General features: G+C 66.6%; 5 protein-coding genes across 5 annotated transcripts in view; 2 read left to right on the top strand and 3 right to left on the bottom strand.

Moving 5' to 3' along the window:
* LOC126035172 (methyl-CpG-binding domain protein 1-like) overlaps nt 1-3,511 on the top strand; it is a 5,665-nt gene extending 2,154 nt beyond the window's left edge. Inside the window, exons 2-7 of the mRNA XM_049793319.1 lie at nt 176-365; nt 1,709-1,819; nt 1,914-1,994; nt 2,106-2,192; nt 2,292-2,372; nt 2,878-3,511. Of these exons, the coding sequence (XP_049649276.1) occupies nt 176-365; nt 1,709-1,819; nt 1,914-1,994; nt 2,106-2,192; nt 2,292-2,372; nt 2,878-2,928 (601 nt within the window). The 3' untranslated portion in view covers nt 2,929-3,511. The remainder of the gene's footprint in view (nt 1-175; nt 366-1,708; nt 1,820-1,913; nt 1,995-2,105; nt 2,193-2,291; nt 2,373-2,877) is intronic.
* Nucleotides 3,512-4,468: 957 nt separating this feature from the next.
* ABT1 (activator of basal transcription 1) lies at nt 4,469-6,815 on the bottom strand. The gene is made up of 5 exons (XM_049793360.1): nt 6,787-6,815; nt 6,193-6,289; nt 5,990-6,117; nt 5,569-5,744; nt 4,469-5,022 (listed from the first exon to the last, which is right to left on the bottom strand). Exons 2-5 carry the CDS (start codon nt 6,282-6,284, stop codon nt 4,636-4,638), a joined length of 783 nt encoding a protein of 260 aa, XP_049649317.1. The 5' UTR covers nt 6,285-6,289; nt 6,787-6,815; the 3' UTR covers nt 4,469-4,635.
* A 1,075-nt stretch (nt 6,816-7,890) lies between these two features.
* LOC126035182 (metabotropic glutamate receptor 6-like) lies at nt 7,891-15,812 on the top strand. The gene is made up of 11 exons (XM_049793336.1): nt 7,891-8,049; nt 8,563-9,037; nt 10,220-10,436; nt 10,966-11,101; nt 11,673-11,827; nt 12,008-12,166; nt 12,313-12,510; nt 13,004-13,140; nt 13,684-14,227; nt 14,694-15,085; nt 15,641-15,812. Exons 1-11 carry the CDS (start codon nt 7,904-7,906, stop codon nt 15,785-15,787), a joined length of 2,706 nt encoding a protein of 901 aa, XP_049649293.1. The 5' UTR covers nt 7,891-7,903; the 3' UTR covers nt 15,788-15,812.
* A 129-nt stretch (nt 15,813-15,941) lies between these two features.
* On the bottom strand, nt 15,942-19,494 carry LOC126035173 (TMF-regulated nuclear protein 1-like). Its single transcript, XM_049793320.1, has 10 exons — nt 19,441-19,494; nt 19,009-19,115; nt 18,559-18,611; nt 18,317-18,483; nt 17,938-17,988; nt 17,728-17,810; nt 17,070-17,244; nt 16,628-16,737; nt 16,359-16,518; nt 15,942-16,095 (listed from the first exon to the last, which is right to left on the bottom strand). The coding sequence occupies exons 1-10, from the start codon at nt 19,492-19,494 to the stop codon at nt 16,033-16,035; spliced, it is 1,023 nt and encodes a 340-aa protein (XP_049649277.1). The 3' UTR covers nt 15,942-16,032.
* On the bottom strand, nt 19,013-22,192 carry TSR2 (TSR2 ribosome maturation factor). Its single transcript, XM_049793356.1, is given in 8 exon segments — nt 19,013-19,115; nt 19,611-19,695; nt 20,573-20,596; nt 20,598-20,621; nt 20,973-21,215; nt 21,527-21,618; nt 21,737-21,827; nt 22,078-22,192. Coding segments are annotated over 7 exon segments (606 nt in total). The 5' UTR covers nt 22,159-22,192; the 3' UTR covers nt 19,013-19,115; nt 19,611-19,644.
* Between the last annotated feature and the right edge of the window lie 74 nt (nt 22,193-22,266).

Raw genomic sequence — 22,266 nt, forward strand, 5'->3', positions numbered from 1 at the left:
CTAACTCGCCGCTGGCGCCCAGCTCCTGTAATGCCCCTAACACCGCTTCCCGCTACCGTAACGCTCCTAATAGCTGCTCACGCACTAACCCCACTGCCCAGCCGGGCCCTTGAGGTGGGAAAGGGAGGGGGGTGGGGGGTTAGTTGGAAGGGGTGTTTTTTTTTTGGGGGGGGGGGGTGACCCCCGCTTTCTGCCATCAGCGGGGGGCGCGGAGCCGGGGCAGCCGGCGGTGCGGGGCCTGCGAGGCCTGCCTGCGCCTGGCCGACTGCGGCCGCTGCGACTTCTGCCGGGACAAGCCTAAGTTCGGGGGGCAGAACCTCAAGCGCCAGAAGTGCCGCTGGAGGCAGTGCCTGCGCTGCGCCATGGTGGGTGACCCCCCCCCTCCTCGCCCCACTCTCCCCCCCTATCCTGCTCCCAGTAACTCCCAGTATCTTCCCAGTAAGCCCCAGCCATCCCCTTTGCTCCATTTCCCAGCAAACCTGACACCTTCCGCTGGGGAAACTGAGGCACATTCAAGGCTGGGGGGGGGGCTCTCCCCTGCCCACCCCTAGCGCTGGGTGGGGCCCATTTTGGACCAGTATGGACCAGTTTGGGGAGGGTTGTGGAGGGAGGGGGGGTGTTGTTTGGCACCCAGGTGCTGCCCGGACGCCTGGGTCCCGTTTTTTTTGGGGTGGTGGTCACCTGGACGCCTGGGTCCTCTCTGCATTGCTTGGCTTTGGGGGGGGGGGCTTGCCCAGACATCTGGGTCCCTTTTTTGTTGGGGGGGGGGAAAGGGGGGGCCCCTGAACGCCTGGGGTGTGGGGGGGTTGTTCCTGCATCTTTCTCCCCCCCCTTCCAAATCCATATCCCCTTCCCCCCCCCCCCCCGCCCAAAATCGGGGTGTCATCCTGCCCCCGTCCCCGCTGAGGTCTCTCTCCCGGCGCAGAGGCGGCTGCTGCCGGCGCGGGGGGGTCCGGGGGGGCCCCCCTGGAGCGGCCACCCCCTCCCCACCTCCAGGCCCCGCCGCCGCCGCCCCCCCCGACCCCCCCGCGCTGCCGCCCGGAGCCGCCGCCCGCCCCGCCCCCCCCACAAGGTAACGGGACCCCCCCCTTTTTCCCACCGAGGGGGGGGACCCCACAAAATACTCCTCCACGGGACCCTCACACACCACCCCCCAAAACCCTGGGGTTCCCCCACCCTCACCATGGTCCCCTCTCCAGATATATGGGTCCTCCCAAATTTGGGACCCCCCCCAAATTAGGGTACCGCCCCCCACATTTGCCCCTCATACCCCATAGAGCCCCCCCAATGTAATGGGACACCCCCACCCCCCAAATTTGGGGACCTCCCCTTTGCTGTGCTTGCTCTGCTGCTCTGCTCTGCGCTGCCTCTGACCCCCCCCCCCTCCTTCTTCCGGGGACCCAGGCGTCCGGGTGCCCCCCCCCCGGGGGGGGGAAGGGTGGGGTGGGGGTGCTTTTGGGGGGGGGATGCCCGGACGCCTGGGTCCCCCCCACCCCCAAGGCTTGTGTGTGCCTCAGTTTCCCTTTGGGGGGCGGGGGGGGGCATCACTCCTCGGATGCCTGGGTCCCTTGTTTGGGGGGGGGTGGGGGGGGTCCCTTACTGAATGCCTGGGTGCCCAGTCCATTTGGGGGGGGGGGGGGGGGGGGGCAGGGCAGGGTGGTCCCCTGGGCGCCGGGGTTCTTGACGTGCCCTCCCCTCCTCCCCTCAGGACAAGGAGCACCCAGCAGGGGGGGCTGAGAAGGGTCCTGGACCCCCCCGGGGAACCCCCCTATGCCTGTCCCCCCTTAAAGAAGAGCCGGGACCCCTCCCCCACCTGGAGGTAAGACCCTCCCCCACCCCAGACACCCAGCTCCTCCCCTCCCCCTGCCTCTGCTAACAGCCCCCCCTTCTTTGCCCCCTCCCCCCCCCCCCAGGACCCCCGGCTGGGCCTTCTCATCGCTTCGGCCCCCCGCCTCAAATCGACCCCCCCAGAGCCCAGTGTCATCCCCGGACCGGTAAGAAAAAGAATTCGGGGTCCCCTCCCCACCCCAGATGCTTGGGGGGGGGGGGGGGGTCTATCCATCCCCTCCCCCCCAAAATTAACCCTTCCCCCCCCCCCCCTCAGCCCCCCCCCAGGAGATTTGGGGGTCTTGATTGCCGCAACCCCCCGGGTGAAGCAGGAGCAGCCGCAGCCCAGTGCCTCGCTGGTGCCGGTAAGTGGGAGGGGGACGGGCACTGGGCGGGGGCTCCACTCCCCCAGCTGCCTGGCTTCACACTCAACCCCCCCCCCCATTTATTTTTGGCACCCATAGGTGCCCCCCCGGCTTCCCCCTGCCCAACTGGTGGTACTGGATGAGAGCGAGGAAGAGGAGGAGGAAAGGGGCAGCCGAGTGGTGAGGGGGGGCAGGGGGGGACAAATGCTTGGGGTTTTTTTGGGGGGGGGGGGGGTTGGTTCTCAAAGAACTTGGGGTCTTCGGGGGGGGGGTGGGGTTGGAGGGGGGAATTGGGGGGAGGGATTGGAGGCTAAGGGGGGGCCTGGGGGGCCTAAGGGGGAGGATTGGAGGCTCTGAGGGTTGGGGGGGGAGCTCTGAGGATTTTTTGGGGGTCCTAGGGGTTTGAGAAGGTTGGGGGGGTCTTGAGGGGCCTTTGGGTGGGGGGGCCTTTAGTGGGGCTTTGGGGGGGTGGGGGGGGGCCTGGGGGGGCTTTGGGAGGGTTCCGGGGTTGGCCTGGGGGTCTCTAAGGATTTGGGGGGGGTCCTGGGGGGGGCTCTGAGGGTTTTGGGGGGGGTCTTGGGTGCGTTTACAAGGTGACTGGGGGGGCACGGGGTGTTTGTGGGGCTCTTGAAGCGCCCCTCCCCCCTGCCTTAACCAGCCCCTTTTTCTTTTTCTCCTCCCCCAGCCCCTCCCCCTTCCCCCCGCCCCCCCCCCTGTTGGCCCGACGCTTTTTTAGCCGAATTGGCCGAAATCCCCCTCCCGGCTCACTGGGGGGTGGTGGGGGGGGACGAAGGGGCTTCTCCTCCCCGGTCCCCTACCGCCGCCACCCCATCCCCCTCCCCCAGCACCCCCGGCCTCCGCCTGGTCCAGCGCTCCCCCCGCTCGCCCATGGCCGCCACCGTCGTCCTCCTGGCCCCCGGTTTGGCTTTTCGAGTTTTGGTGGCTCGAAGACGACCCGTCCCCCCCCGGGCACGAAGTTTTAACTCGACGGCCCCCCCGGCTTCGGTCCGTCGATGACCTCGTCGAACTCCTTTGTGACCTCGAAGCGTATCGACCCTGTCCCGGCCCCCCCGGCGAAGCCCCCCGACCTCCCGCTCCCCGATGTCAGGTTCTAGTACCGGGGGGGAGGTGTTGTCGCCCCTGTTTGCTCCTGGGGGGGGGAGGAGACTGAAAGGGGGGGCCCTAAAGGTGGGGGGTTTTTTTTCGGGGGGGGACACACACACATGACACACGTGCTAAATTTGGCAGGGGGAGAGGGGGGGAGGCCTAAAAGTGAGGGGAACCGAAGTGAGGGGGAACTAAAAGTGGGGGGAACTGGAGGTGGGGGGGCTAAATGGGGGGAGGACTAAAGGGGGGATTATATGGGGGGGGACACACACCAAAATGAAGGGGAATTGGAGTTGGGGGGGGGGCTAAATGGGGGGAGGACTAAAGGGGGGGCCAGTGGGGGGGAACTGGAGTTGGGGGAGGGCTAAAGGGGGGAATTAAATGGGGGGGGCGGAACTAAAAGTGGGGGGAACCAAAGTGAGGAGTAATTAGAATGGGGGGGGGCTAAGTGGGGGGGGGGGCCAATGGGGGCTGGGGGAACTAGAAGTGGGGGAACAGGTTGTGGGGGGGAGGGGTTGGGGCGTTGCACAGGTGGGGGTGGGGGAGCACATTGGGACAGACCCATAGGGTGTTAATGGGGGGGGGGGGGCACTCCCGAGTTTTGGGAACCCCCCTGGCACTGCAAAATTGGCAGTTGAGGAGACACCCCCCCCCCGCTGACATCCCAAAATTAGGGGGTTCCCCCCTACTCCCCCCCAATTCGGTTTCCCAGGGATTTTGGGGTGCCCCCCCAATAGCACAGACACTCCCCCCTTCAACCCCAGCACCCCCTTTTTTGGGGGGGGGGGGGGCTGTCAGCACCCATCAGGTTTAGGGGGGTCCCCCTCCCCCCCCCGCTGGCCTCTCCCCCACCCTCAGAGCTTCTATTTTTGACACTGGAACTGCCCCCTGCCCCCCCCCAGCAAAATGGGGGCGCGGCCCCTTTAAGAACCTCCCCCCCCTTCCTTCCAAGTTAGGCCCCGCCCACACGCTGCGCAGCCCCGCCCCATGTCTTCCGCTCCCCTCCCCCCACCGAGGGGTGGAGCCTGCTGCGGCCCCGCCCCCCCTTAACTACTTCGGTTTTTTTGGGTTGAAAAAATGGGAAGTTGGGGAAAATAATTTTGGGCAAAAGGGGGGGAGGCACGGACGAAACGGGTCATGCGGGAGGGGGCGGGGCAGAGCACGCCCCACCCCCTCGAGGCCACACCCACCCTCTTTACTCCGCCCCCCCGCCACCTTCAGGGAGATTTGCGCCGAAGCCATAACCCCGCCCACCCATCCCCTTGCCCACGCCCCATTCCTGTAGCTCCGCCCCCCGTCGGCAGAATTTAAAGAGACCGCGAGGAACTTATTTTTTTTAATGTAATAAAAGTTTTAAGGAGAAAAACGGATGGTTGAGGAGGGTGGAGAGGGGAGGGGGGGCCTCACCCCCCCCCGCCCCAAAAACCTTCTCCAGCAACCGCCGGGGGGGAGCGTTCGGGGGGGGGCGACTTTTGCGTCCCCAAATCTCTTCCTCGGTGGCTCGCTGGGTGAAGCGCCGGGGCGGGGGCTGGGCGGGGGGGGCTGGGCCGGCGAGGGGAGGGGCGGCGTTGGGGGTCGGCGCCGGGGGGGCGTCTCGGCGGGCGGCGAAGAAGCCCCCCTCCCGTTTTGCCTGAGCCACTTCGGCCCGAAGGCGCTGAGCTCGCACTTGCCGTTCGTAGCTGAGGCGTTCGCTCAGGTGGGGCCAGCGGAAACCGGGGAGGTACTGGGGGGGGGGGGGGAGGGGGTTAAGACCCCCCCCAAAACCCTCCTGTACCCCCCCGGTGTGGTTTGGGGGGGGGTAGGGAGCCTGGAAGAGGCCCCCCCCCCCCAGTCCTGGCACCACTTAATGGGGTTGAGGTTTTAACAAGGGGATTCAGGTGTCTGGGAAAGCCAAAAAGTGTCCCCCCCTCAATAAAAGGGGACACCCACACCCCCTCCCCCCCCCAAAAGGGGACCTAGGCATCCGGGACTCCCCTTAAGGGGGCCCCAAAGACCCACCCCCCAAAAAGGGGGACCCCCAAAACCTGCCCATCCCCACTAAAAAAGACCCCAAAACCCTCCCCCAGAAGGGCACCCCCCCACCCACAGAAGTGACCCCCCAAGACACCCCTCCCCCCCCCCAAAAAAAGGGACCCATGCACCCAGCACCCCCCCAGAAAGTGCTACAATCACCCCCCCCAAAAAGGAACCCCAAGACACACCCCACACCCTCCCCCAAAAAATCAGACCCAGGTGTCTGGGACCCCCCCAAAAATGCCCCCCCACACACCTTGAGGCTCCAGCAGTGATGGCGGAAGGGGCTGCGGGGGCGGGGGGTCATGGGGGTCCCGTGCAGGAGGGCGGCCGCTCGTTTGGCCGCTCGTTTGTCCCGAAATTCCACCCAACCCTCGACGAAGGAACCGGCCGAAGGACCCGGGCGCTGCCTCCTCTTCCTCACTCTTCCACCTGGGGAGGGGGAGCACCCATGGGTGCTGGTTAGGCACCCCACCCCCACCGTGGGGGGGGGGGGCTCTGACCCCTATAGGGGCTCTAGGGGCCACCCCAACCCCGCCAGGGGGACCCTCACCCCCCCACCCATGGGTGTTGGCTTGTGGGGGTGGGGCTCTGACCCCCCAATTCCTGGACCTATAGGGGCTTTATGGGGCACCCTGACCCCCCACCCCCGGTGACCCCCACCCATGGGTGCTCACCTCGGGGTTGCAGGAAGACGCGCCCCAACTCCCCGTGGGTCCCCAGCAGCGCCCGAGCGTGGCGGGGGCCGAATCCCGGGGGGAGGAAGGAGAGGTAGAGCACCCCCGGCACCACCCGTTTCGGGGGGCACCCGCTCTTTTCGGGGGGGCACCCAACCTCAGAGGGGGGGGCCTGGGTGGGGGAGGGGAAGGGCTGGGAGCTTTCCTCCTCCCCTGCTTCTTCCTCCTCCGCTTCTTCCTCCTCCTCTTTTTCCTCCTCCTCTTCCTCGGAGGGGACTTGCTCACCTGCAGCCATCGCCCCTGCCATGGGGAGGAGGGGGTTAATGGGGTGGGGAGGGCACCCCAAGACCCCCCAGAGACCCCCCCCAGCCCCCATAGGGTGCCCCTGCACCCCAACACCCCACCAGGGTCCCCCCCCAAACCCCTCACTCCCCCTTGAATCCCCCCATAGGGCCCCCTGGACCCCCCCCAGGGTCCCCCCAAACCCCCCAGTCCCCCCTGAAACCCCCCATAGGGCCCCCTGGAACCCCCCAGGCTCCCCCCAAACCCCCCAGTTCCCCCTGAAACCCCCCATAGGGCCCCTCTGCACCCCCAGGGCCCCTCCCCAGGGGCTCCTGCACCCCAAAAGCGCCCCAGGGCCCCCCCAACCTACCCATAGGGCCCCCCTGGACCCCCCCAGTTCCCCCATTACACCCACTGGGGGCTCCCCCCCCTCCCAAGGGATCCCCCAGACCACTAAGACCCCCCCCTAAACCCCCTGCCCCCCCCCCCCCCCGGGACCCCCAAATTTCCCCCACCCCGGCCCCCGCCGATTCCACACCCTGTGAGCACCACCGGCCTGTGTCGTAAAATTAAAGGAAAGCCGTAAAACGCCATCGAAAGGGGACGGGCGCTGTCGCGAAAAAGCCGGAAAGCGCAGAGGATAAGTGGGAGGCGTGGTTTGACGGGGTGTGGGCGTGGTCTGAGGGGGCGGGGGCGTGGTTAGGGTTTGGGCGGGAAGGGCGCGCGGCGGTGTTTGGGCGGGAAGGGCGCGCGGCGGCGCCGTTTAACGGTCGTTAACGGTCGCTTAACGGTCACGGCCGGCGGCGGCGGCTCCTCAGGCTTCGTTTCCCTCAGGCTTGTCTCCCCCAAGGGCCCCTCGACCCCCCCCCGGGTCCCCTCAGACCCCTCATAGCCCCCCCATTGTCCCCCTCAGCCCCATATGTCCCCTTCGGCCCCCCCCAAATGTCCCCTCAGCGCCCCCATAGCCCCCCCATGTCCTCTCAGCCCCACATGTCCCCTTTAGGCCCCCCGAAATGTCCCAGCAGCCCCCCCATAGCCCCCCCATAGCCCCTCAGCCCCATATGTCCCCCCCAGCCCTCCCCAAAATGTCCTCTCAGCCCCCCCTTAGCCTCCCCATGTCCCCTCAGCCCCATATGTCCCCTTTAGCCCCCCAAAAAGTCCCCTCAGCCCCCCCACTGCCCTCTATTTTCCCCCTCAGCCCCCCCATTGTCCCCCTAAACCCCATATGTCCCTTTTAGCCCCCTCAAAATGTCCCTTCAGCCCCCCCCCCCCCCCAAATGTCCCCTCACCCCCCCACACTGTCCCCTCAGCCCCATGGCGGGGGGGTCATGGGCCCGGACGCCTGGCTCCCCTGGCTGCAGTTGAGCAGTGGGATTATCCCCCTCCTCCCACTACCCCCCCAGCGCTAATCTGGCAGCTGGGGGGGGGGGAGATTAGGGCCCCCCCCAATCCCCCCAGGGTGCTCAGCCCCACAGCACCCACCCCACAGAAGCCCCAGCCCCACAGCAGGACCCCCAGGAGGTTTTGTTTGCAGGGGGGATGGTGTCCTTAATCCCAACCTCCCCCCCCCCCCCCCCCAAGTAATTAACAGCTGCTTTCATTGGGGGGGGGGTGGGGGTGGCCTAGAGGATCATGGGAGTTCGGTCAAGCTCAGCGGGGGCAGCGGGGGGGACACACACCCAGATGTCCGGGGTGTGGGGGAGGGGGGGAGCCCCCACCCCCACCCCCACCCCTGCATTTGCTGCTGGCTCTCAGGGGACCCGGGAGCACCAACCCAGGTGAGCGGGACTTGGGGGGGGGGATGACACGACCCCCAGGGACCTGGGACCCCCCAGTCTGCACCCTATGGGGTGCTGTGGGACCCCCGAGTCCCCCCTCACACCCCATAAGGTGCTGAGGACCCCCAAACCCCCATCATAGATGGGTGCCAGCCCCCCCAGCCCTTACCCTGTGGGGTGTCACCCTGCCCCATAGGGTGTCACCCTGCCCCATAGGGCGCTATCCTCCCCCATAGGGTGTCCCACCCCATAGAGTGTGCCCCCCACCCCATAGGGTGCTACCCTGCCCCATAGGGCGCTATCCTCCCCCATAGGGTGTCCCACCCCATAGAGTGTGCCCCCCACCCCATAGGGTGCTACCCTGCCCCATAGGGCGCTATCCTCCCCCATAGGGTGTCCCACCCCATAGAGTGTGCCCCCCACCCCATAGGGTGCTACCCTGCCCCATAGGGTGTCACCCCACACCATAGGCTGCCCCCTAACCCCCCCTCCTCTCTCTCCCCCCCTCCCCAGCCCCGCCATGCTGCTCCTGCTGACCCTCAGCACCCTCTGGCCCCTCAGCTCGGCCCCTCCATCCCCCACCCAACCCCACGCTATCCGCCTGGAAGGTGACCTCACTTTAGGGGGACTTTTCCCCGTCCACGCCCGCGGACCCGCCGGAATTCCATGCGGTCCGGTAAAAAAAGAAAAAGGGATTCACCGTTTGGAAGCCATGCTCTACGCCCTCGATCGCGTCAACGGGGACCCCCGGGTGCTCCCCAACCTCACGTTGGGTGCTCGGATCCTCGACACCTGCTCCCGGGACACCTACGCCCTCGAACAAGCTCTGAGTTTCGTTCGGAGTCTTTTACCCCCCGCGGGGGGGGAAGGAACGTGTCCCGACGGTAGCCCCCCACGAAGACCCCCCCCCGAAAGATTGGTGGGGGTCATCGGCGCTTCCGCCAGCTCCGTTTCCATCATGGTGGCCAACGTTCTGCGGCTCTTTGCTGTGAGTTGGGGACGTGGGGGACATGGGGGGGGGGGCGTTGGGGACATTTGGAGGGTGTTGGGGACATGGGGGGGGCTTTTGGGGGGACACGGGGGACATCTTCATCCCCATCACAGCAGCCAATGTCCTCTGGGACGTTGGGGACATGGGGGGGACAGCTCTGTCCCCATGGTGTCCCTGTCACAGGCCCTCCCTGTGAGGGGGGGGACGGACATGGGGACACCCCGCACACCCGACTCCCCTTCCAGAACCTTCACCCCCCTGCAGGGGGGGTCTTACCCACAATGCCCTGGGGCGGCAGCAAATGGTCCCGGGGGGATTAGAGGGGATTAGGGACACAGGGGGGGCCCGGACGGCTTGTTCCCCCCTGGGTGTGTCCATGTGTCACCCCCCCCCCCCAGTTCCAGGTCCACTCCTGCACCCCCCCATGTCCCCAACGTCCTCGATGTCCCCGACGTCCCCCGATCAGCTACGCCTCGACGGCGCCGGAGCTGAGCCCCCACATCCCAACGTCCCCTCGCTCCTTTGTGTCCCCCACATCCCCGACGTCCCCGATGTCCCCGACATCCCTGACGTCCCCAATGTCCCTGATGTCCCTGACATCCCCGACGTCCCCAATGTCCCCAACATCCCCGACGTCCCCAATGTCCCCGATGTCCCCGACATCCCCGACGTCCCCGACATGTCCCCTCTCGTCCCCAGATCCCGCAGATCAGCTACGCCTCGACGGCGCCGGAGCCGAGCCCCCACATCCCAACGTCCCCTCACTCCTTTGTGTCCCCCACATCCCCGATGTCCCCGATGTCCCCGACATCCCTGACGTCTCCGACGTGTCCCCTCTTGTCCCCAGATCCCGCAGATCAGCTACGCCTCGACGGCGCCGGAGCCGAGCCCCCACATCCCAACGTCCCCTCGCTCCTTTGTGTCCCCAACATCCCCGATGTCCCCAATGTCCCCGACATCCCCGACGTCCCCGACATGTCCCCTCTCGTCCCCAGATCCCGCAGATCAGCTACGCCTCGACGGCGCCGGAGCCGAGCCCCCACATCCCAACGTCCCCTCGCTCCTTTGTGTCCCCAACATCCCCGATGTCCCCAATGTCCCCGACATCCCCGACGTCCCCAACGTCCCCAATGTCCCCGACATCCCCGACGTCCCCGACGTGTCCCCTCTCGTCCCCAGATCCCGCAGATCAGTTACGCCTCGACGGCGCCGGAGCTGAGCGACCCGGGGCGTTACGAGTACTTCTCACGGGTGGTGCCCCCCGACTCGTACCAGGCGCAGGCCATGGTGGACGTGGTGCGGGCCCTGGGCTGGAGCTACGTCTCCACCCTCGCCTCCGAGGGCAACTACGGCGAGAGCGGCGTCGAGGCCTTCGTCCAGAGCTCCCGCGAGGCCGGTGAGGCACTGGGAGGCACTGGGAGGCACTGGGAGGGAGGGATCTGCCCTCGTACGTGACAGAAAATTGAGGGGGAGAGGGGGAGATGCCTTGGTTCGAGACTAGGAAGGGAGTGGGGTAGACTGGGAGGTACTGGGAGAGGAACTGGGAGGCACTGGGATATACCGGAAGGGACTGAGATATGGTGGGAGGGACTGGGATATACTGGGAGGGACTGGGAGGGAGGGATCCACCCTCAGATGTGACAGAAACTCTGGTGGGAAAAGTGTTCACGTCTTCATGTTGACCAGGGAGGGACTGGGCCGTACTGGGAGATTGATACTGGGAGGGGCACTGGGCCATACTGGGAGATACTGGGAGGGGCAGTGGGCTATACTGGGATATACTGGGAGGCACTGGGATATACTGGGAGGGAGGGCTCGGCAGAGGAGTGGGGAAGGTGTTGCCCCCTTTGCCACCACCAGTGCCTAACTGGGGTCTACTGGGTGGTGGTGGGGGTACTGGTCCTTACTGGTTTGTACTGGTGCAGGGGGCCTGTGCATCGCCCAGTCCATCAAGATCCCACGGGAGCCGCGCCCGGGGGAGTTCGCCAAGGTGATTGGGCGCCTGATGGAGACGTCAACCGCCCGCGGTGTCGTCCTCTTCGCCAACGAGGATGACATCCGGTGAGACCAGTATAAACCAGTACGGACCAGTATAAACCAGGAACTGGCCCAGGAACCGCCCCCAGTGCCCCCAGCACAACCCGTAGTGGCTCCACCAGTGTGGGTGACTTCAAATGAGTGACCAGTAACCCCCGTTATACACCAATAACCCCCAGTATAGACCAGTAAGGACCAGTACACACCGGTATAGACCAGGAGCTGGCCCAGGAACTGCCCCCAGCACAACCCACAGGGGCTTCACCAGTGTGGATGACATCAAATGAGTGACCAGTAACCCCCAGTATAGACTGATATAAACCAGTATATCCCAGTAGCCCCCCCAGTATAAACCAGTATAGAGCAGGAAGCACCAGTAACTCGGCCAGTCTGCCCCCCATTCCCTTGCAATAGACCCCCCAGTGCCCTCCCAGTCCATCCCAGTAGCTCCCGTCACTTCCCAGTCCCCCCCAGTCCATTCCAGTCCCCTCCCAGTCATCACCCTGTCCTTCCCAGTAGCCTCCCAGTGCCCTCCCCGTCCCTCCCAGTCCCCCCCCCAGTGCTCCCAGTAACCCCCCCTCTCTCCCTCCCACAGGCGGGTGCTGGAGGCGGCGGCCCTGGCCAACCTCTCGGGTCACTTCTCCTGGGTGGGCTCCGACAGCTGGGGGGCCAAGATGGCGCCGGTGCAGGGGCTGGAGGCGGCCGCCCGCGGCGCCATCACCATCCTCCCCAAGCGCGCCTCCGTCCCCGGTGAGTCCTGGGATCTATGGGGCAGCCCCACAGCACCCTCGGTGGGGAACAGGACGGGATTGGTTTGGCTCAGGATGGGGGGGGGGGGCTGTTTGAGGAGGGTCCCGTCACCATCTTGCTTATCGGGCTATGGCGTGCCCCACGGCGTGCCCCGCGGCGCTATGGGGTGCCCCCCTGCAGGCTTCGACGAGTACTTCACCTCCCGCTCGCTGGAGAACAACCGCCGCAACCTCTGGTTCCACGAGTTCTGGGAGGACGATTTCAACTGCCGCCTGCCCCACAGCGAGCCCCACGGCGAGCCCCACGGCGGCCCCGGCACACCCATCCGCAAGTGCACAGGTAACCTCCTTCTGCCCCATGGCGTGCCCCACCGTGTGCCCCATGGGAAAACCTTGGGTGCCTCCCCCCCCATACGCTGGGTACCCCTGGGTGCCCCCCCAACTTCTGGGGCAGCCGTGGGTCCCTGACCCCCAAGTGTGGGGCAGGCCGGGAGCGGATTGGTCGGGACTCGCCTTACGAGCAGGAGGGGAAGGTGCAGTTTGTCATCGATGCGGTGCTGGCCATGGCCCACGGCCTCCACAGCCTCCTGGGGGAGGCCTGTCCGGGGGGGGGGCTCTGCGCCCACATGGACCCCCCTGATGGCCGCCGCCTCCTCGCCCACATCCGCCGCGTCGCCTTTAATGGTACTGGGAGGCACTGGGAGGTGTTGGGAGGGGGATGGAGGATGCTAGGAGGGAGCTGGGGGGTGCTGGGAGGAGGCTGGGGGTGGCTGGGGGGGGCCTGGGGGGCACTGGAGACCATACTGGGATATCTTGGGGGGCACTGGGAGGCACTGGGGTGTACTGGGAGGCACTGGGAGGTGTTGGGAGGGAGCTGGGGGGGGCTGGGAGGGGGCTGGAGGACACTGGAGACTGTACTGGGACATACTGGGAGGTGGCTGAGGGTGACTGGGGGGGTGCTGGGAGAGACGGGTGGCTTACTGGGAGGGAATGGAGAGCATACTGGGAGGCACTGGAGGCCTTACTGGGATATACTGGGACCACTGGCTTGCCCTATAGCGGGGGGAATGCCGGTGCTGAGGGGTAGTGTTGCAGAGCCCTACTGCATAGTGGGCAGTGGGTGTTACTGGTTTTTAGTGGGTTTTAGTGGTATTTACTGGTTCTTACTGGTGCACAGGCAGCGCGGGGACGCCGGTGACCTTCAACGAGAACGGGGACGCCCCGGGGCGCTACGACATCTTCCAGTTCCAGGGCGGCAACGGCAGCGGCACCTACCGAGCCGTGGGGCAGTGGGTGCAGGGGCTGCGCCTGCGGGTGGGTGCTGGGCTCACCCCTCCCCCACGTGGGTCCCCATGGGTGACCCCTCCCCCCTCCTGGTCAGCTGGGTGCCCCTATGGTCAACTGGTGGAACCTCAATGGTCAACTGGGTGTCCCCATGGTCAACTGGTAGAACCTCAATGGTCAACTGGGTGTCCCCATGGTGAACTGGTGGAACCTCAATGGTCAACTGGGTGTCCCCATGGTCAACTGGTAGAACCTCAATGGTCAACTGGGTGTCCCCATGGTCAACTGGTGGAACCTCAATAGTCAACTGGGTGTCCCCATGGTCAACTGGTAGAACCTCAGTGGTCAACTGGGTGCCCACCATGGTCAACTGGTAGAACCTCAGTGGTCAACTGGGTGCCCACCATGGTGAACTGGTGGAACCTCGATAGTCAGCTGGGTGCCCACCACAGCCAGCGGGGTCTCCTTGGGGTTTCTCCGACACGCCTGGGTCTTCTCGATGGGTGGGATGCCCGGGGTGGGGAGGGGCACGGGCGGGCGGGTCTTCTCCTCACCTCTCCTCTCTCCCCATAGGCCGAGGAGATGGACTGGGGGTCCAACACCACGGCCCCTCCCCCATCGGTGTGCAGCCTCCCCTGCGGGCCAGGAGAAAGGAAGAAACCGGTGAAAGGCGTCCCCTGCTGCTGGCACTGCGAGCTCTGCGGCGGTTACCAGTACCGCGCCGACATCCTCACCTGCCTGCCCTGCCCCGCCCACCTCCGCCCCACCCCCAACCGCACCGCCTGCCGCCCCACCCCCGTCCTCCGCCTCCGTTGGGGCGATCCGTGGGCCGCCGTCCCGTTGGCGTTGGCCACCTTGGGTTTGATGGCCACGGCGTTCGTCCTGGTCACCTTCGTCAAACATCACGAGACGCCCATCGTTAAGGCCTCGGGGCGGGAGCTGAGTTACGTCCTGTTGGCCGGCATCGCTTTGGTTTACGCCATCACCTTCATCATGGTGGCCGAACCCGGCGTGGGCGTCTGCGCCCTCCGGCGACTCTTCTTGGGTTTGGGGATGAGCCTCAGCTATGCCGCGCTCCTCACCAAAACCAACAGGATCTACAGGATCTTCGAGCAGGGTGAGTTGCCGGCAGGGGGGGACCCGCGGGTCCAGCTTGGGGGGTCGGGAGTCCCATTTGGGGGGCAGGAGTCCAGGATGGGGGTCAGAAGATTGACTCGGGGGGTCAGGAGAGACATGGGATGTAGTTCCACTTATGCCATGTTCCTCACCGAGCCTAACCGCGTCCACCACGTCTTCAAGAAAGGTGAGTTATGGGGCGGACCGAGAGTTCTGGAGGACCCACGCGTCCAGGTTGGGGGTCAGGAGTCCAAGTTGGGGGTCAGGAGTTTTGATTGGGGGTCAGGAGTTTGGCTTGGGGTCAGGAGGACGTAGGATGGAGTTCCACCTCATGCCTCACGGATCCCGACCACGTCTACCGCGTCTCGAAGCTCCATGACTTATGGGTGGGCACCCAAGACTTCAGGAAGGATCGGGGAGGGGGGCACCCGACCCCCCCCCCAACCCCTCCCCCTCCCTCCAATTAGGCAAACGCTCGGTGACCCCGCCCCGTTTCATCAGCCCCGCCTCCCAACTCTTCATCACCTTCACCTTGAGCGGTCTCCAACTCTTGGCGTCGGCCCTTTGGCTTCTCCTCCGGCCCCCGCACGCCCTCATCGATTACGAGATGGGCCGGACGGCGGATCCCGAAGACGCTCGTGGCGTCCTCCGGTGCGACATGGCGGAAGGCGGCACCTTGGCGGGTTTGGCGTACGCGCTCCTCCTCATGGTGACGTGCACCGTTTACGCCGTCAAAGCTCGCGGCGTCCCCGAAGCGTTTAACGAAGCCAAACCCATCGGGTTCGCCATGTACACCACCTGTGTCGTGTGGGTGGCCTTCGGCCCCATCTTCTTCGGTGCCGCCCAGTCGGCCGAGAGGGTGAGGAAGAGGAGGAGCGGGGGGGTTTAAGGGGGTTTTGGGGCATTTAAGAAGATTTTGGGGGGGATTTGAGGAGGTTGGAGGGGGGTTTTGGGCGGGTTTAGGGGTTTAAGGGTGTTTTGGGGGGACTTAAGGGGGTTGGAGGGAGGTTTAAGGGGGTTTGGGGGATTTAAGGGGGTTTTGGTGGGGGGAAGAGGAGCATTGGGGGGACCCAAGGGGATTTGGGGGGGATTGGGGGGGGTGTCAAGGGGTTTCAGGGTGGTCAAGGGAGTTTTGGGGCATTTAAGGGGGTTGTGGGGGGGGTTCTATGGGGTGGAAGAGCAGGTTTGGGGGGTTCAAGGGGGTTCTGGGGGGACCCGGAGAGGGAGATCTTGGGGGGGGTCAATGGGTTTGGGGGGAGATTTGGGGGGGTTCAAGGGGTTTTGGGGGGCTTAAGGGGGTTGGAGGGGGGTTCGGTGGCGTGGGGGGGTGGAAGAGGAGGTTTGGGGATGCCCCAAGGGGGGTTTAGGGCTGTGTCCCCCCCCCATTTTAGGGGGGTTACGATCCCCCCCCCAGGTGCACGTGCAGACGGCGACACTGACGATCTCCATGAGCCTCTCGGCCTCCGTCCCCCTGGGGCTGCTCTACGCCCCCAAAGTCTACGTCATCCTCCTGCACCCTGAGCGCAACCAGGCCCGGACACGCCCCGACCCCGCCCCATAGTGCCACCACGCCCTCAGGGCGTGGCAGGGTGGGGCCAACAGCCCCCTGCCCCGCCCCCTGTTGTAATACAGTTGGGATGCAAACAGATGTCTGGGTCCCGCTTTTTTTGGGGGGGGGGGTTGTTTCCAGCTGACACAAAAGGAAAGGAGCAAACTGGGGGTGCAACAAGTTTATTGGGGGGGTTGGGCCCCCCCTTTCTCAGTGGGGCTCAGATACGGAGGAGGTGGGTTTTTTTGGGGGGGGTGTCACTTGGGGGTCCCCACCAGCAGCTCCAGCCACTCTGTCAGCGTCGGGGAGGCCGAGGGCGGCTGGGGGAGGGGCAGAGAGAAAAGGGGGGAGCATTGGGGGGAAGGTTGACACCCAAGTATCCCCCCAAAACCCCCCCAGGACCCCCAAGTGCCCCCTCCAGGATCCCAAAACCCCCCCAGGACCCCCAAGTGCCCCCCCCCTCCAATCCCCAATGCCCCCAGGACCCCAAAACCCCACCCAGGGCCCCCCAACTGCCCCCCCCAGGACCCCACCCCCAGAGGCCCTCCCCTAAAATTATCCCCCACCCCCCCACCTCACTCACAGAAATAGCAGGGACCCCCGCGGGGGGGGGCAGGAGGCGAACCCCCCCCCCACGCCCAGGATAACCCGCTTCCAATTCCAAAGTCCAGACGGTTTCAGAACCCCGAGGACCCCCCAGCACCCGCAGCCGTCCCAGTTCCGGCTCCCAGTCCAGGGCAAACCTGTATTTTTAAGGGGGGGGGGGACGGGACGGGGACACGGAATTAAAGGGGGGGTCGTTTTCCCCCTCCTCCCCCCCCCCCCCCAATTCCGCCCTCCCCCCGGCCTCACCTGCGCTGGAGCTGTTCCACTTCGGCCCATAGGGGGCGCCCTTCCCAGCAGCGCCCCTGCAGCTCCAGCAGCCCCGGGCCCAGCGGGGGGGGCAGGGGAGGGGGTGGGGTCTGGGGAGGGAGGAGGGCGGCGATTGGTTGAGAAGTTGGGGGAGGGGGCGTGGCACCCCCATGGGCACACCCCCATCCCGGACGCCTAAGTAACAGCCCCAGATCCCCAAGTCTGCTCTAAGACCCCCAAGTGTGCCCCCCCCCCTCAGTCCACCAAATCCCCCCCCCCGCCCCCGAGTGCCCACCCAAACCCCCCATCCCCCCACATCCCCTCTCAGCCCCCCCCATCCCCCAAATCCCCTCCAGGACCCCCAAGTGCCCCCCCCAAATCCCCTCTCTGCCCCCCAATCCCCTCCACAGCCCCCCAAGTCCCCCCCTCCCCCCCCAATCACCAGGAAGCGGAGGCCCCCCCCAGCGCTGCGGCACAGGCGAAGGGTTGGGAAGTTTTCGGGGAGCCCCGGGGGGGGCCCCAACTCCAGCTCCACCTCCTGGCACCCCGGGGTGGGGGGTGGGGGCAGCACCCGGACCCCCGACAGCGTCTGGTAGAGGCGACACCCAGCACCCGCCCTGCCCCCCCCCCCCCAACACGTGGGTCCCTTGCTCGGGGCCCCCACCCCTCCTGAGTGCCCCCCAAAATCCTGGGTGCTCCCTAAAGCCCCCCCCCTCCTCCTGGGTCCCCCCAAACTCTTGGGACCCTCCCTAAACCCCCCCCTCCCCCCTCCTGGGTGCTCCCCAAGCCCCCCTCCCCCCCCCAAAACCCCATCCCCCCTCCTGGGTGCCCCCTCGACAACCCCCTCCCCCCCCTCCTGGGTCCCCCCCAAACTCTTGGGTTGCCCCCAAACCCCCCCCCGGGTGCCCCCAAACTCTTACCCCCCCCCCCAACCCACCCCTCCTCCCTCCTGGCTGCTCCTCAAGCCCCCCCCTCCCCCGGGTGCCCCCTGAACCCCCTTTCCAGTCCTCCCCGCCCCCCCGCGGTTTCCCCGCCCCCCCGCGGTTTCCCCGCCCCTCGTGCTGTCCCCGCCCCTCCCCGCGCTGTCCCCGCCCCCTCACCTCTGGACCGCCCCCTCCTGGCGCCGCAGCGCCCCCTGCCGGCTCAGCTGCTCCCGCCGCCGCTCCTCCACCCGCTGCCGCAGCTGCACCCAAAGGGGGGGGGCACGCATATTTTGGGAGGGGAGCACCCATATTTTGGGGGTGGGGACGGACTCACACCCCCGCCCCACGAGAGGGGACACCCAGACGGGTGAGGGGGGGGGGTCTCACCTGCTCCCGTCGCCCCACGGCCTCACGCACCTTTGCCTCAAGCTCCTCCTTCTGTGGGGGGGTGGGGGGGGGCAGCACCCGTGTGAGACCCCCAGCACCCACAGCCCCCCCCCCCTCAGCACCCCTATCGTCCCCTATAGACCCCCCATTTACCCCTCCAGCACCCATACAACCCACCTCAGCACCCATATTTAGCCCCCCAGACCCCCCACTTGCCCCCCCAGCACCCACATATACCCCCCCAAGCTCCCATATCTCCCCCTACAGCCCCCCCATTGTCCCCCCCCCAACACCCATAATCCTCCCCAGCACCTATAGCCCCCCCCAGCCCCCACACTTGCCCCCCAGCCCCCATAGGACACCCCCCCCAAACCCATACCTGGCGCAGGCGGGTATCCAGGACCCCTCGCAGTCGCGGGACCAGGGTGCGACCCCTCCCCAGTTGAGCGAGGGTGGGGGGCAGGGCCCCCCCCAGGGCCGCCACCGCCCCCCCGTACCCCTCCTTCAGCTCCTGCCAGCGCCTTCGCGCCTGTGCCCCCGCCTCGCCTGCAGGGGGCGGGGCTTCAGGGACACGCCCATGGGGGGTGGGACCCAAGCAGGGTGGGGCAGGGACACACCCACCCAGGAGTTTGGGGGGGGGGGTCTTATGGGTGCTGGGGGGGCAAATGAGGGGGCTATAGGAGGAGATACGGGGGCTGGGGGGGGACTGATAGGGGGCTATAGAGGGAGATATGGGGGGTGGGGGGTGAATGTGGGTGCTGGGGGGGGCTATGGGAAGAGATATAGGGGTTGGGGGGTCTTATGGGTGCTGGGGGGGCTATGGGTTCTGTGGGGGGCAAGTGTGGGTTCTCGGGGGGGCTATGGGGGGGATATGAGGGCTGGGGGTGTCTATGGGTGCTGGAGGGGCTGTGGGTGCTGTGGGAGGTGGAGGGGACCCAGGTGTCGGGGGGGCAGGAGTTTGGGGGTGGTCGGTGGGACCCAGGAGTTTGGGGGGGTCCTAGGAATTTGGGGGGAGGTTTAGGGGAGAGCCAGGAGTTAGGGGGGGGGGGGTTCGGGGAGGGGATGACTTACGGAGGGGGGGGGGGGGCCGAGGGGGGCCCTGGGTTCTCGATCACCCCTAGGAGCAGGCGTAGCACCCGCAGCTGGGTGAGGAGCAGCTTCTGCTTCCGACGGGTGTCCTGGGAGTGGGGGACAAAAGGAATTTGGGGCGCCCAAGGGGGCAAGGTTTTTTTGGGGGGGTCAGGGGCAGGTATGTGGGGGTTAGGAGGCAAAAGTGGGGGGTCAAGGGGAGGTTTGGGGGGGGCTGGGAGAAGTTGGAGGGCACGGGGGCAAATTGCGGGGGATTGAGGAGTAAATGCGGAGTTGGAGAGAGGTTAGGGGGGCAAATGGGGGGTTATGGGCAGGTTTTGGGGGGGTTAGGGGGCAAATGGGGAAGTTAGGGGCAAGGTTTGGGGGGCAAAAGGGGAGGCCAGGAGCAACAGTGAGGTGTCCCGGGGCAGTTACAGGGCACTTTGGGGTAAATAAATAGGGGGGCTGTGGGGCAGACACAGGTGCCATGGGGCAGTTGTGGGGTGCAGCAGGGACAGTTGTGGAGCAGCCGTGGGGCACCACAGGACAGTTAGGGGGCAGATATGGGCATCGTGGGGCAGCCGTGGGGCAGCCGTGGGTCTCACCACGAGATGTTCGACCAGGACCCGGGCCGGGATATCACCATCCTCCTCCTCCAAGGCCAAGGCGGCCTCCAGGGCCACCAGCGTCCTGGGGAGAAAGGGGACACGCGTGGGGAAAACCACCCCAGCGTCCCAGGGACACCCATAGGGACGCCCCCGCCCCCAAGGACACGCGTGGGGACCCGGAGACCCCCCCAGGGACACTCGCGGGGACCCGGAGACCCCCGTGGGAACGGAGCCAAGATGGCGGCCGCCCTGAGGGGATTTCCCGCGCGCGGGAAAGGCTCCCCGTGGGGGGAGGTCGCGTGGTCCCGGGGGGGGGGGGGTCGCCCGCGCATGCGCCCCGCTCACCCCCCCGCGCGATCCAGCCACGGCGCCGCCGCCGCCGCCATCGCCGCCGGTTCTTCCCGCTCTTCCGCTTCGCTCCGCCCACCCCGTAGGCGACGGCCAATCACCGCCCCCTGTCCCTTCCCTCACACCCCACGCGCTACGCCGGTAACCAATCGTCGCGCGGCAACGCCCTCTCGGAGGGCACGGCCAATCGCCGTGCGCGAGAGAGAGGGGAGGGTGGGTTTAGGAAGGCCCGCCCACCCGTTGTCATGGTGACGCGCTCTTGGCAGCCATTTTAAAGGGGCGGGGAGCAGCGGCCGCCATTTTGAAAGGGGCGGGGAGAGGGGTTGGACTGGGAGGGACTGGGCTATACTGGGAGGGGCTGGAAGGGAGAGAGAGGGCACTGGCGGATACTGGGAAGCACTGGGAAGGAGAGAGAGGTCACTGTGAGGGGACTGGGCTGTGGTGGGAAGGGACAAGGCTGTACTGGGAGGGAGAGAGTGAGCACTGGGAGGGGACTGGACTATACTGGGAGGCACTGCGAGGCAACTGGAATACGAATCCTCTTTCCGCCACCCCCCAAATCGGGGGGGGCCCTTTATTCCCCTCCCCCCTCATCGTCGCCGCCTCCGCACCAGGGTCCAGCCGTCGGGGGGGGGGCGGGGGGGTCCCACACTCCATCGCCTGGGGGGGGGGGAAATGACATCATCGGTGTGTCAAATGACATCATCAGTCTGCCACATCCCCCCTTTGGTGACAGCATCAGGGTGAGCGGTTCCCCCCCCCCCCCCCAGCTCAATGACATCATCGCTGCTCCCTCATCCCAGGGGAGTGTTTCCCCCCCTCAGTCTGATGACATCATTCCCATCCCACGCACCCCAGGGGCATGTTCCCCCCAGTTTGATGACATCATCACCACCACTCCCCCACCTCAACGACACCATCAGTGTCCCCCAATGACATCATCAGAGCCCGCCCTATAAAATGACATCACCAGCACATCGCCACCCATTTCGATGACATCATCGTGCTTACCTCCTCCTCCTCCTCCTCGCTGCTCCCCTCCTCCCCCTCCTGGTGGGGGGGGGTGGTCCCAGGGGGGTGGGTGTGTCCCTCAGGTGTGGGTGGGGCATGGGCGGGGCTTTCCTCCAGGTGGGCGGTGGCCAGGGCAGCTTGGAGGGCGGGGCCCCGGCGAGCCAGAGCCCCCAGGGCCTCCCCCACCCCCCCTGTGTCCCCCCGGCTGGCCTGGGCGAAGAGAGTCACCAGCTCCCGGCTGACCTGAGGGGAGACTGGGGGTTACTGGGAGGGACTGGGATAGACTGGGAGGGGGATGGGATAGACTGGGAGGGAGACTGGGATACACTGGGACAGACTGGTGGGGTTGGGAGGGCACTGGGATATACTGGGGGCTGGGGGCATACTGGTTTATACTGGGAGCTACTGAGGGAGGACTGGGATGGGATAAGGGAGACTGGAGAGTGCTAGTAAGAGCCTGGGGGGGGGGAGGGGGGGGGGAGACTGGGTTGTACTGGAGTGACTAGGGATGAGTGGGAGCATACTGGTGCACACTGGTTTAGACTGGTCTATACCTGCCGCAGGCTGCCATCCTCCACGGCCGTGTCGAACTCGTTATCCATCACCTCGGCCAAAAACTCCTCCACCTCCTCCTCCCGCAGTTCTGCTGTTGGGGGGGGAAGGGAAGGGGGTGTGGTCAACCCCCACCCCTGGGGGTGGGGCCACCCCGGGTGTGGTCACCTGGGGGCGGGGCCACCCCGGGTGGGGGGAGGGGCGCGGCTTACCATTTTGGGCGAAAAACTCCTGCAGAGCTCCCGCCAACCACGTCGCTTTTTCGGGGCTCTGGGGGCCCCCAAAACCGTGGGCCACCGCCAGCTGGGGGGGGGGGGGGGGCAGGGTGGGCGGTTGGGGACACGCCCCTCCCCCACTCCGGGTCATTTTGGGGGCTCCTCCCCCCTCCCCCCCTCCTTTTGGCATCACTGGGGGGGTCCCCGAAGTGGCTCCTCCGCCCCCAGCCCCAAGCAATGGCCTCTCCCCTCCTCCAGCATCACTGAGGGGGTCCCCAAAGTGGCCCCTCTCCCCCCCCCGGGTCACTGGGCCGCCCCCCCGTGCTCCCCTCGCCCACCTGGAGCGCGGCCCAGCCGCCCAGCACCGCCCGCACCCCCTGGGCGAACAAGCCCCCTTCTTCTAACCCGGGGGCCGCCATTACGACGTCTACGCAGACCCCGCCAACCGAGCGCCGAGCTCACCGAGCGGCCACGCCAGCCGAGCGCCGAGCGAGAGATGGGGAGAAGGGAAAAGAGGGGAGGGGGGT

Source organism: Accipiter gentilis, chromosome 38, assembly GCF_929443795.1.
Source record: "Accipiter gentilis chromosome 38, bAccGen1.1, whole genome shotgun sequence".
NCBI lineage: Eukaryota > Metazoa > Chordata > Aves > Accipitriformes > Accipitridae > Astur > Astur gentilis.

Bases quoted from the DNA above. Each gene is read 5' to 3' on its own strand.
- ABT1 (XM_049793360.1), bottom strand. From the start codon at position 6,284: ATGGCTGCAGGTGAGCAAGTCCCCTCCGAGGAAGAGGAGGAGGAAAAA. The intron at 6,118-6,192 runs AAGCTCCCAGCC...AAAGAGCGGGTG, and splicing joins GAAGAAGCAGGGGAGGAGGA to CCCCCCGAAACGGGTGGTGC. The intron at 5,745-5,989 runs GTGAGCACCCAT...CCCCCTCCCCAG, and splicing joins CGTCTTCCTGCAACCCCGAG to GTGGAAGAGTGAGGAAGAGG.
- LOC126035182 (XM_049793336.1), top strand. From the start codon at position 7,904: ATGGGAGTTCGGTCAAGCTCAGCGGGGGCAGCGGGGGGGACACACACC. The intron at 9,038-10,219 runs GTGAGTTGGGGA...TCTCGTCCCCAG, and splicing joins ACGTTCTGCGGCTCTTTGCT to ATCCCGCAGATCAGTTACGC. The intron at 11,102-11,672 runs GTGAGACCAGTA...TCCCTCCCACAG, and splicing joins GCCAACGAGGATGACATCCG to GCGGGTGCTGGAGGCGGCGG.
- LOC126035173 (XM_049793320.1), bottom strand. From the start codon at position 19,494: ATGGCACCTGTGTCTGCCCCACAGCCCCCCTATTTATTTACCCCAAAG. The intron at 18,484-18,558 runs GTGGGTGTGTCC...CGCCCCCTGCAG, and splicing joins CCCCCCCCCCAAACTCCTGG to GCGAGGCGGGGGCACAGGCG. The intron at 17,245-17,727 runs GTGAGGGGGCGG...GGGGGGGGGCAG, and splicing joins CAGGAGGGGGCGGTCCAGAG to GGCGGGTGCTGGGTGTCGCC.